Raw genomic sequence first — 13,788 nt, forward strand, 5'->3', positions numbered from 1 at the left:
TCCAAAATTCTTGTAAGGTTTTTTCTGTGTTTTCTTTGGTCTGTCTCTCAATCCTTTGAAGATACCTAAATATAATTCTTTTGAATTGCTTATCAGAGAATTCCTGTGCTGCTTCTTCCTCAGGGATGTGGTCTGGGTCTGTATCCTGTTCCCTTGTTTCTACCACTTTATATTGCTTCTTTGTGTGGACTGTGATGGTCTGTTCTCTCCGAGACATCGTGGTGTTGTATTAAGATCTCTGTTAACTATTTGTGAAGAGCAGCCAAGGGTGATTCAGGCTCTTCTTGGTGTTTTTTTTATCATTGGCCTGTTGGTGGAGAAGGAGGTGGTGGCTCTTGCTCAGTAAGTGAAGTTGCAGGAGGTGTGGGTGTAGTTGTATTTTATTGGTACTGTTGCTGTCTCCCACTGAGTTAGACAAAAATTACAATTGAATAACCATAAAAAAGCTCAAAGCACAGGGACAAAAAAAATACACCATGTAATCCCAGGAACAGTAAAAAAAGAGAAAAGAAGAAAAACAACAAGAAAACGTGCAGTATCTGGGACATAGGTCACTAAGAGAAAAAAGGTCATCGTGAAGGAGAATCATGAAGAAAAAAAAGGGAAAAATGCAAAACAACAAGGAACGGGGTTAACCACAAGAAAAAAGGGAAAAAATTTTAAATTTAAAAAAAGAAAATTTTTAAAAAACAGGAACAGGGAAAAGCATAAGAAAGCTGTAAGCTAGGACCTTGGAGGGGAAGAATAAAGAATAATAATAAAAAGGACAAAAGCACTAATAATAATTGTAGTTTTAAAACAGACAAATACAAACAAAACTAAACACCAGAAAAAGGAAAGAGAAAAAGAAAAATCGGCGGAGGACAGGGCAGGGCACCCAAGCTCCGTCTGAGCACACAGACTGGGATGGAGTTCCTGTGGGCCCAGAAGGTGGGTGGGTGGGGGGTATGGCCGCACATCCGTTCACCAAGCGGGTGTGGGGTATAATAGTAACAAGAGGAATGTCACACCTTTTCCGTTGTGTAGGTCTGGAGTGCCCTTGGGTTGCTGGCAAGCAGAACCTCTTCTTAAGCCCCTGGAATCTTGGAGAGCACTGTCTCTTTAAATATCTAAAATGTTCAATCTGCTTATAAACATTCAAAATGGCGGCCTCCTCTGGACAGCTGACAGTCCACAACTCAGCCTGTGTTGGTCTTCACCCCTGTTTTCCCTTTTATTCCACAGCCACCAGACCAGTCCTCCGTGTAGTCCTTGGCTAGTAAGGCTGATATTTAGGTTAATTCTTAGGTCCTACCACTACTCAGGAATCTCCCAGCTGTCTCTGCTGTCAGGATCACTCAGGATCGCTGCCAGACTGCAGGTCTGCATGTCTCCTTTTTTGATATTTTCATGCAAATTCTTCTGCAAGTTGGGGTTTAATCCCCTTCTACATCCTTTGATTCAATTCTCAGGTGTCCAGGATTATCTTCTGTGTCTGTGTTGATTGGTTCCCCTTTTCTTTGTTGATGAGGGTCTGTGCAGTCTTTCTGCCTATTCCGCCATCTTGGAATTGATCTCCACCTATATTTTTAATGACTTTTAGAATGTTTTTAGGAAAAGAGAGATTTCCAAATAACATTTAGTTTTTCCCAAGATGTTGCTCCTCTGCTTCCTCTTAGTTTATCCTGGAAATCTGAGATGGTATTGACATTTCATAATGAGAGATTAAATAGAAGTAGAGAAAACCTGTTGCTGGCATGCCAATTCTGATTCATAGTGACCTCATGAGACAGATACCCACAGGATTTCCAAGGCTGTAAATCTTTATAGAAGCAGATAGCTATATCTTTCATCCACAAAGTGGCTGGTGGTTCACCAATAACCTTTTGGTAAGGAGCCGATTTTTTTTTTTTTTTAATTGTTATTGTGATTTTGGGTTGCGTTTACAGAGGTCATTCATTTTTCATATAGCAGTTCATAAACATTTTGTTTCATGATATTACCTGAAATTCCCTAGTGTAACAGCTCCTTCCTACTTCGTGCCTGTAGTTACCTCTTCCCTGTGTCCTTCTTTCCTATGAATTCCTGTCCCCTGAGCTATCTCCCTGTGCAAGTAATGCCTTTCTGTTCTCATGATTGATCATTCTAAGCAGTGTATCTACCTCATGTAAATGTTCACCCTATATGCCTGTCTTTTGTTTTCCTGGACGCCACAGGAGTAAGTTCTATTCCAGACCTGAAGGGTAATTTGGAACCATAGTCTCAGGGGTTTTATCAGGCTCTGTCAGACCAGTAAACCTGGTCTTTTTTATGATTTTGAGGTTTGTTCCACATTGTTCTCCCACTCTATCCAAGATCTCCTGCACTGATCCCTTTATGAGTGGTTAACAGTGATAGCTGCGCACCATCTAGTTCTTCTGTTCTCATGGTCATATAAGCGAAGGTTCACATGGTCCACTAGTCCCTTGGACTAGTTATTTCCACACATCTTTGGTTTCCGTCTTTGTTCTACATGAGGAGAGACCCATCCTTGAATCTAGATGGCTGCTTGCAAGCTTTTAAGACCCTGGTCGCTACTCAGCAAAATAGGATGTAGAACAGTGTTTTAGTGTAGTATGTTATGCCAGTTGACCTTGATGTCTCCTCCAGACATGGTCCTGAGCCCACAGGTTCAGCACCTTGTTCCATCAGAGTGGTTTGCTATGCCTAAGAAGTTATTAGAACTTTGCCCCCGTTGGGTCTAGTTATATGGACATTCTTACAGCACATACAAATTCATATGTGGAGATACCATCTGCTAACCTTTTATACATTCATGAGTATATTTCTTTTTGTCTAGACCTATCTGATAATTTAGCCTGTCTACTCATCCATTTACCTATAGACTAATGTTTGTTATCACTGATAACACAGTATTTGCATATGCGAAAAGGTTTATCTTTGTAGTTTATACCTCTTAGCAGCCAATCGTTCAACCACAATGCCACCAGCACTCCTTAGAAGTAGAGAAACGTTGGCTTATGTTTTTAATCACTAAAATAGGCCATAAATTTAAACCACATGTAAAAGGTCATCCTAAATACTATGTTATACACAGTAGGGGTGGTTCTTTGCACATAATAATTATGCATGGGACAGTTATTGTTAGGGTAAATATTGTTATGTCTTTATGCTGAATACCTCACAGTATGTAATAATAATTAGTAGACAGGTTGTTGTTGTTATTTGCCGTCGAGTCTGTCCTGGCTCATAGCGACCCCTCCTTGGGTTTCCGAGGCAGTATCACTATGGAAGTAGGACTGCCCAACGTTCCTTCTGAGGAGTGGCTGGTGGGTTTGAACTGCCAGCCTTCTGGTTAGCAGTCAAGTGCCTTAGGCACTATGCTACCAGAGCTCCTAATAGACAGGTAGATGATGGATAATACTTGACTTTTATTTTTAAGGTCCTGATTATTTCACCAGTTTGACATATTTGATCTAGCTTGAAGACATTGAATGTTTTTATTTCACTGAGTGTTGGTGATATCTCTTGTCTTTCCCTTTATTTCTGTAAATTACTGACACAAGGTTCAGCTGACATGTATTTTCAAGCAGGGTGGTCTTAAAAACTTGATAAAAATTTGTAAATTAAGTTACAATGTAGAAGGAATATTAAGTTACCAGAAATAATTTAAATATCTTTTTCCATAGAGATTTCTTATTTGAATAACATGCTGCACAGTTTATTAGGGAAGTTTTTAACTATCTGGCTTTCTCGGTTATTTTTTATGTATAAAATTACTCAGATTTTATATAAACATGGCTACTTATTGAGCATACGTTTACAGGTTTCTTCCTATCTTTGATGAAGTATTTTTCTCATTGCATAGGTTGCACAGAGCATTGAGGATCATCATCAAGAAGTAATTGGTTTCTGCAGAGAAAATGGTTTCCATGGCTTGGTTGCATATGACTCTGATTATGCATTGTGCAACATCCCCTACTATTTCAGTGCCCATGCCCTAAAACTGAGCCGAAACGGGAAGAGTCTCACAACAAGCCAGTATCTGATGCATGAAGTTGCCAAGCAACTGGACCTGAATCCAAATCGTTTTCCTATTTTTGCTGCTCTATTAGGTAGGTGAAGTAGTGTGAAAATTTTATTTGATAAAGGAGTTGCTACACAGTGAGCATATTACATTTTTTAAAATTTTATTTTTGGGTTTATATTCTAAATTTGAAAAACTATGCTGTTCCTTAGCTTTCCTTACTTAGTGGTTTTTTTTTTTTGGTGTCATAGATCCTGCTATTATAGCTGAGAATGTGTTTCTTTTGTTCTTAATGTTCATATATGTCTTGTTCTTTATGGGCTGAAAAAGTAATATTGTAAATAAATTCACTTAAAGTTTCAGAAAAATAACATGTTAAAATCACAGATGTTAACACATGCCTACTATGAAAATTAGATGTTTAAACTTTCAGAATAAATTGTGCTTATTATAAAAGAAAATACGCTATAAAGTTAGCACTTTTGTTTTTTTTTTTTTTTTTTTTTCATTTTCAGGACACTCTACTTTAAAAAGAAAATTTATCTGACCTTTTAAATGTATACATATCTTTAAAAGTTTTCTTGGAGGAATTCCTTATGCTGAATAACCAGAAACAAAGGTTCTATGTACTAATTTATTTTACTTAAAATAATATTCCAACAGGTAACATAGTCATCTGTCACTTGACATCTGCATTTTATAGTGATTTTCTGTCTTTCCTCTCTTGTCAGACAGCCACCTTTTCTTGTTCTTTCAGTGTGCATTGTCTCTAGCTTCTTTACTATTCTGCTCTAATTTGCTGAGAGTTAGTATTCAAAATATAAGTAAGTATGCTTTGAGTCAGGGCCTGAGTTGTGGCACTCAGATTTAGTTATGCTTTGGTGACTCAGGGCCCTTTCTGAAAGATAAGTGAGATATTATTGTATTTTCTTCGCATTTGAATTGCACATAGGTTAGTAGCCCGTTTCATTTGTGTTTAAGAGAGGAGTTAGATTATGGGCTACTTTTAGAAATTCTTAGTCATCAGAAGAGAGCTTTGGTAGCATAGTGCCTAAGGCACTTGAGTGTTAACCAGAAGGCTGGCAGTTCAAACCTACCAGCCACTCCTTGGAAGGAAGGTTGGGCAATCTACTTCCATAGTGATACCACCTCGGAAACGGAAGGAGAGGTCGCAATGAGTCGGGTCTGACTCGATGGCACATAACAACAACAGTCAACAGAAAGATTTTTATAAACATTCTGAAAGGTTTTAAAAAATTAGATTTAATTTACTGAATAATTGTTTATAGGAAGGAAGGCACAATGTATTATTTAGCATTTGGTAACGTTTCAAATTTTACTGTATAATTACTAACCTAATCAATCAACAAATTCTGACTTCATAAAAGTTGTCTTTCTTCTTTGGATCAAATCTCAAATATTTATCTTTAAGTTAGTACTTGACTACTTTCCATCTGTTTTCTTAGGGAACTCTTGTGACTCTTGGAATTTGTAGGATTAAAACTAATCTTCTGAGTATACTTTCATATTTACAAACATTAGAAAGGGTATTTCCTTTTTTTTTTTTTAATTTTATTTTGATTTGGGTGAAGATTTACAGAGTAAATTCACTTTTCATACAGCAGTTCACATATACTTTGTCTCATGTCATTGACCAAAATTTACAATGCAACAGCTCCGCTCCCACTTCCTCCCCATAGTTACCTCTTTCCAGTGTCCATCCCTCCATACTCTTCTGCGCCCTGAGCTGTCTCCCTGTGCATAAGCAGCCCTTCCTTCTCCCATGATTGTTCTCTCCAGGGTGTGTGTCTACTTGAGGTAAATGTTTAACTCACTTGCCTGTTCTTTGTTTGGCTGGAAACCACAGGTGTGGGTTCAATTCCAGACCTGAAGGGCAGTTAGGGGCCATAGTCTCAGTGGTTTCACCAGGCTCTATTGGACCAGCAAACCTGGTCCCCACCTTCTTTTTTTTTTTTTGCCTCCAAATGATTTTGAGTTTTGTTCCACATTGTTCTCCCTCTCTATGCAGGATCTCCTACATCCCTTCCAAGTGAATGACAGTGGTAGCCGGGTACCATCTAGTTCTTCTGGTCTCATAGTTGTATAGGTTGCAGATCGGATGGTGTACCAGTCGCTAGGACTGATTGTTTCCATTCATTTGGTTTTCTTCTTTCTTCTTGACGAGGAGACACCCATTGTTGCATCTAGATGGCAGCTTGCTAGCTTTTAAGATCCCAGTCGCTACTCGCCAAAGCAGGAAGTGGAACAATGTTTTGTATAGTATGTTATGCCAATTGAGCTTGATGTCCCCTGCGACTATGGTCCCAAGCCCACAGGATCAACTAACTACTCGGTCCCTCTGGGTAGCTGACTGTGACCAAGCAATGACCATAACCTTGCCCCTTGTCAGCTCTACTATACACCTGGGAATTCTGATCATTCACATAAACTTATAGGACCATTGTCTGCCAGCCCTTTATGTGATCTTGGATACACTCCCCATTTAGACATACCTAATTGTTTAGCCTGTCCACCTATCTATCTGTCCATATACCCATTTGCCTTCACTGAGAACTCAGTACTGTATATGCAAAAGGGTTCATATTTGTTGTCTGTACTTCCCATGTACCTCTCTATGTCTTTTTCATCCTCAATGGTGCCGTATTGGTCACTCCCAGAAAGGGTATTTCCTTTAATATGAAAATTATTCTCTGGATAAACATGTTATATGAAAAGTTGATGTTTCTTTAAATTTTAGGCAGAAAACTTGGGCATATTAATTGACTTTAAATGAATAGGGAAATTTCATACCTTTAGAATATGATGTCTTAATTAATTTGAGATGTGGAAAAATATTTGCTTATCTTATCTAAGCAATATCGGCTGTTTCGAGATACTTCTAAATCATATTTTGTAGTTAAATTACTTTGTAAAATTTTGAAACAAATGGAAAATAAAAAATTTAGGCAAGTTGTAGATAAGTCTTAATTGAGTAAGTTTTTTTTTTTTTTTTTTTTTAAGATTTTGGTAAAAGCTTCAATGTCCTCAAATGATGAGTATATTGATTACCTTTCCATAATGGAAAGTATAGCTAGTAACTTTTGCTTTAGGAAAATTGTGTAGAATATTCATTTAAGCATTTGGCTTAAAAATTATAAATTTTTTTTTACCCCCCTCTTTACAATTTTTTTTGTTTCCACCTAAGTTTTAAGAAAGATGTGCTGATATTGAAGTTACCTTAATATTTTTTCAAATCTAAGCTAAAAAAAAAGATACTTCATACTTAATTCATAGTAAAATTCTATTCAGTCTGTTAACAGAGGAAAAGAATACAATGCACAGTGAACCTGGACAAGTTATAAATTAACTTATGTCCTCTGGATATTATAGTAGTTTGGTGTTTCTGTATTTTGCATTTGTGTGTTTAGAATATTATGTTACAGTATAGGAATCTTACAAATGATCTCATCTTATTTGCTTTCTGGTAGTTGCTAATTAGTGAATTTACTCTCTCAATATGGAGATGATTAAATCATCTTATTAAAACTGCAGAATTATTTAGGAGATTACAACTTTTAAATATACTGACATCCTAACATAGTAAAGATTTTAATATTATCAAGCATTCTAGTACTACAGTGAACGTATTCTCCATTGTGCTATTCTCCAGAGTGTGATTTCTCAATAGAATACAGTTCTTATTTATAGACTATGACATAGCACTGGTAATAGGATATAAAGCTTAATAGCACTCATTATTATTGTAGTATTTCTTTGTCACTTGTATTTGTGGGTTGTGGTAGAAATTACAAAGGGTGATACTAATATACAATCAGTAGTCATCGTCATTTAATCTTATGAAGATTTTATCATAGTGCAGATTTCCATATTTGGCTGCTGAACCTAGTTCACATAACACAGTTTGAACCATTTGAACCATTTGTTCTATGAATAAATGAAAACTTGTATCTAGTCAGTATTTTGTAACCTGGTATTATCCGACTGTCCTTTTGCATACTAGTATTTACTTTGAATTACTACTCTGAGAAGTCACTTAGCTTTTTATGCAGTACTTCATTTGAATGCTGTTGGTAGTATACTGGAAATTCATGTCGTGCTTGAGCCAGCAACAAGAAATGTGTCTATTGTATTGCCTTATATGAGAAGATTGAGATACATTCTTGGTTTGGAAGTTTATATGGTGTATCAAATGATACCGAGAAGCCATTGTAAGTCTGAAACAAAGGTAATGAATATATTTATTGATAACAAAGAGTGATTTAAAAATTTATCCTTGTATCACTTGTGATCATTGGCTTTCATGTTATACATGTTATATATTCCAGGTAATCATATTCTACCTGATGAAGATTTGGCTTCTTTTCATTGGAGTTTACTTGGTCCAGAACATCCACTAGCCTCACTTAAGGTACAAACTTAATTTCCATCATGTGTAACAATCAACTGTTTAGTTTGCTATTATTACCATAATAATGCAAATTATATTCCATTACTATAGCAGAAAATGTTACCAAGCAAGCAATATCATATCTTTCTTTAATTTCAGAATAATCACTTCCTTAAAAAACAGAACAAAAAAATGACCTGTTACCTTATTTCCAACATCTGTATTTTAGATATATTTATAAATGTCCTTGAAATTTCCCTTAGAATAATTATTTATGCTGTGTACGTAGATAGGAGGAACTCTTTTTGCTAGGTTTTTTTTTTTTTTTAAATTGTGATTTGGGTGAAAGTTTACAGAGCAAATTCACTTTCCATACAGCAGCTCACGTAAACTTTGTCTCATGACATTGACTACAATTTCCCACAGTGCAACAGCTTCCCTTCCATTTCTTCCTCATAGTTACTTCTTCCCTGTGTCCTTCCCTCCCATGCACTACTGTCCCCAAACTGTCTCCTTTTACATACACAGCCCTGCTACTCTGCCATGATTGATCTCCCCAAGGAGTGTATCTGTCTAATGTAATGTTCAGCTCATATGCCTGTCTTTTGTTTGGCAGGTAGCCTTAGGGAGGGGGTTGAATTCCAGACCTAAAGACCAGCCAGGGACCATAGTCTCAGTGGTTCCACCAGGCTCTGTCAGACCAACAAACCTGGTTCCTCCTCCACCCCACCCCCACCTTTTTTTTTTTTTTTTTTAAATGATTTTGAGTTTTGTTCCACATTGTTCTCCCACTCTATCCAGGATCTCCTGCATATATATCCCCCTCTGAGTGGTTGACAGTCATAGCCAGGCACCATCTAGTTCTCCTGGTCTCATAGTCATATAGGCTGAGGATTGCATGGTGCACCAGTTGCTTGGACTAATTATTTCCATGCACGTTTGGTTTTCTTCATTCTTCTTTGCTGTGGATGAGGAGAGATCCATCGTTGCATCTAGATGGCCACTTGGAAGCTTTTAAGATCCCAATTACTACTCGCCAAAGTGGGATGTGGAACAATGTTTTTGTGTAGTATATTATGCCAATTGACTTTGACTTTGATGTCCCCTGTGACTATAGTCCTGAGCTCACAGGTCCAACTACTTGCTCCCTTAGGGTAGCTGGCTGTGGCCAAGAAGAGACTCCAGCCTTGTCTCTTGTCAGCTCTCCTATATACCTGGGAATTCTTACAGAACATACCAATACAATTGTAGATACATTGTCAGCCAACCTTATATATGGTCCTGGGCACAGTCCCCTCTGCATAGATATACCTAGTCATTCATTAGCTAAAGTTTTTATGTATTAGTTTTCTTACTTAAAGTGTTAATTTTTTCCATAGGTAATATACTAATTTCACTTGGATCAACATCTTTTAGCGTAGTTTGAAAAATATTGTAATTTTCTGTGATTATAAAATAGTTTAATTTAGGCTTTAATGCTTTTTTGACTGGTGGAGGAGACACAAAATTTGTTAGAGAAATGGTTATTTGTGTGCTTTTATTAACAATATAAGGAGCCCTTGTAGTGTAGTAGTTAAATGTGCAGCTGCTCACTGAAAGGTTTGTGGTCCAAACCCACCAAGTGGTTCTACAGGAGAAAGATGTAGTGATCTGCTCCCAAAATTTTAAAAAACAAAACAAAACCTACTGTCAATATTTTGACTTAGTGACACTGTAGGGCAGAGTAAAACTGCCTTACTGGGTTTGCAGGTCTATATAAATCTTAATGGAAGCAGATTGCCACATCTTTTCTCCTACAGACTGGATAGAGGGTCCAAACAGCAAACCTTTTAGTTAGCAACCAAGTGCTTTAACCACTATGCCATCAGGGCTCCTTGAGCCATAAAGATTATAGCCTAGAAAACCCCATGTGGCAGTTCTACTTTATAAGTATGGGTCACTGTGAGTCAAAATTGATTTCATGGCAACCAACAACAACATTAACACATTTTCTTATATTTCTCCTCTTATCGTTCCCTTACGAACATTAGAGAAGAAGTAGTAATTTTCTACAGTGAGGAAGTTTACATATTTGATATAAGCACAATAATAATGAGTGAAACTGCCAGAAACCAATATGAAACTTCAACTAGTACTTTTTAGTAATTTCCTGTATTTTTTTAATTCGATTTGCTTGATAAATTTGCTGTGGTATTCTCTTCTATTAATATCGTGATCTGTATTATAATTTGTTAAAGTACAAGTGCTTTTTCAAGGCTTGAGGAATTGGAAAGGCCATGTGACTTTGATTTATTTTTCCCTACTTCCGGCAGTGTTACTAGCTTACTGATACTCTGGGTCTTGGTTTCTTTGTAGCAAAGGGAGAAGTTTAAATTGAATGGTTCTGTGGTCACTTTTTCTTGTAAAATTCTGAATTCTGCTCCTGTTACTCTCCCTCCATAAACAATTTTAATTTGTTGGTAGTTTTATATTGGAGTTCTCTTCAGTACATTTTAACTTATATAAATATAGTATGATAAAAGAATCAGGCCAGAGAAGACTCTTAACTTGAGGATTTAAAATCTGATATCCTTAAAAACTGTGTATCCAACACTGTTGTATTAAAAAGGAACTACAGGCAGTCCTCGGGTTTTGAACATCCAACTTATGTGCAGTATACCCCGTAATTATGAACGAACCCCCTGTAAAGCCTATTATATTAAAAATTTGAGATACGTACAATGATTCCTAATAACAAATGAGGGCTACTTTATGGCACACATCAAAACATTTTTTTGTTAGTGTATTATTATGTTAAAGATGTTGTAGTGTATCTGGAAATGTTTCTTTAATGATTTATATGCATTAGAACGGTACACTATATATACTATGTGTTAGGCAGAAACATGGCTGGCCAGATGAGTGAATGATTGAGCCGGAGGGAATTATAAGAACTGGTCAAGCAGGAGGCACCTGACCAGAGCGGACCAGACCCCAGCACGTAGCCCTTGCTTAGGAAAGACCCCAGCACCTGACTCTTACTCACCAAAGCCCCCAACCATTTCCTGCCCACTATGTTAATGAAGTGCTTCAACCTTACTTCCTACCCCCCATGCTAATGGGGTACATTAACCTTATTGGTTCCTGTAACACATACCCTGCTCTCACTCCGGTCCCCTAAGAACCAGGAAGAAAATCACTATAAAAAACCCTTTCTTTCACCTGGGCAGTGCGACTTCTCTGGCCCCTCTCAGGGACCTGTGAACCTCGCCCGGGCCCCTCTCCCGTAAACCTCTCCCGGGAGCGCAGAATAAAAACTTCTCTTTAACCCCACTTTTGTGCGTCCTCTTCTCCTTACTGCGACCTTACACTATGGTAAACATTTGGTTAACTAACGTTAGGAACCAAACCTTTCCTAACTCTTCCACATATGTACAAATTCAACTTAAAGACAAACTTAGGAATGGAAGGTGTTTGTAATCCCAAGGACTGCCTGTAATAAAAATCATGACAAAGTTTTATCTTTGTACTACCTGATGAAAATCACAAAAGGTCCCAATACCATGGAGAAGTTATCATTAGCCCATAATTGGTGTGATACAAAGTCCATAGTATAGTATGTTAATATGTATCTATCAGTTAAAAGCCATGAAGTCATCCTCTTGCTGTACATAACTCTAGCTATACTTAAAAGAATAGCATGTCTAGTTTGGTGCTCTGTGGTTTAAGAAGTACAGAAAGAACTGGAATGATCAGGGATGAACAGATAAAATGATTAAATGATTGCTCAAAACTGTAAGAGAAACCACAAGAAACAGATTTTAGTTTGATGAAGGCTAGGAAGGGAACAAAATTCTGCTTTGTGCTCACTTATCATTCAATATGTAATCTGTTTGCTATAATATGAATGTAATGCTGGATATACTTAGAGCTTAAAATTACATGAGGGCAGTAGAAAATAAAAAGGCTAGTTGAGTTTTAAGCATTTTTTAATATTTAATTTCAACATTAAGAACTACTGGAAAGTGGGACAATATTCTGTGCAATCCATTGGGTTTTCACTGGGTAATTTTCAGAAGTGGATTGCCAGGCCTTTCTTCCTTCTTTTGGTCTGGAAAATGCTAAAACCTGTTAAATACCCTGCTGGTATTTGAAATACTATGGCATAGCTTTTAGCATCACAGCAACACAAGAGACTAGTCAGTGACAACTTAACAACAAAAAAGGAAAACAAACCCACTGCCATCAAGCCAGTTCTGACTTATAGGGACCCTATAGGACAGAGTAGAACTGCCCCATAAGGTTTATAAAGTTGTAAATCTTTGTGGAAGCAGACTGTCTCGTCTTTATCCTCTTGAGTGGTTGGTGGGTTTAAACTGCTGACATTTTGGTTAGCAATCAAATGCTTTAACCACTCTACCACTAGAGCTCCTACAACAAAGTAAAGTGGATGATAAAGTTTTTAAATTTGGAAGTAAAGAGTATTGCATTTGTGTTCAGAACAGTGGGAGATCATTCCATATAATATGTAAAATTCTAGACTGGAGGTAAGGGGCAAAAAGGTAGCGTTTAAGATATAGTCAACAGTAAAAGAGAGAAAAGAGTTCTCTCTTATCCTTTATTTTTATAGGGACCTGGTTCTTGAGTTCGCAACCTGCAATCCTGTGGGCCTGCTCCAGGTGCTGATAGCTTAGGGGGGAGTGCTAGCTGATAGCTTGCGGGGAGTTTCAGTCCCACATCCATGTCCAAGGCTCTGCAGGAACCAAGGGTACTGGGCAGAAGTGTGAGAAGAGAGCAGGCTAGGGGCCAAAGTAGTTAAAACATTAGGGCAAGATCAGGCTTGAATGAGATTGACACAGACATATGCATACAGGCACCAACACCTGAAGAAGCCTTCACCTTACTTTGCTTTAGATAAGATATATTGTTTCATTGTCCTTTCCTGGTTGTAGAAATTTAGAAGAATGTTTCACTTATATGGAAGAATGGGGATGAGTATTCCTGGATTGCCATGTTTCCAAACAACAGGAAAATCCCTGTTTTAACTTCTCTTGATGGAAGTATTTCTAAAGGGTCATATGTGTAATAAGCAAAATCAATAGAACATCCTTTAAATGTGTTTTTTGGCACACTGTTATAATTATGAAGATCCATTATTATACTTGCAATAGTGAAAAATAAGTTGTATTGATGTAGGAAACACCCTTGCTCTTCTGAAGATGTTCCCACTACCTGTTTTGACATGAGGGTTCTCCATTTGATGTCAGATGGTTTTTGGCTGAAAGCAAAGAATACCAGAAAGATGTTTACCTGTGTTTTATTGACTATGAAAAAACATTTGATTGTGTGGATCATAACAAATTATGGATAACATGAGAAGAATGAGAATTCCAGA

General features: G+C 37.2%; 1 protein-coding gene across 1 annotated transcript in view; it reads left to right on the forward strand.

Moving 5' to 3' along the window:
- Positions 1–13,788, forward strand: part of FAM120A (family with sequence similarity 120A) — a 201,842-nt gene that overhangs the window by 56,705 nt on the left and 131,349 nt on the right. The window contains exons 2-3 of the mRNA XM_007956323.1: positions 3,848–4,094; positions 8,353–8,435. Coding sequence (XP_007954514.1) covers positions 3,848–4,094; positions 8,353–8,435 — 330 coding nt within the window. The remainder of the gene's footprint in view (positions 1–3,847; positions 4,095–8,352; positions 8,436–13,788) is intronic.

This window comes from Orycteropus afer, unplaced genomic scaffold (genome assembly GCF_000298275.1).
Source record: "Orycteropus afer afer isolate SDZICR_OR568_19922 unplaced genomic scaffold, OryAfe1.0 scaffold00607, whole genome shotgun sequence".
In the NCBI taxonomy this organism is placed as follows: Eukaryota; Metazoa; Chordata; class Mammalia; order Tubulidentata; family Orycteropodidae; genus Orycteropus; species Orycteropus afer.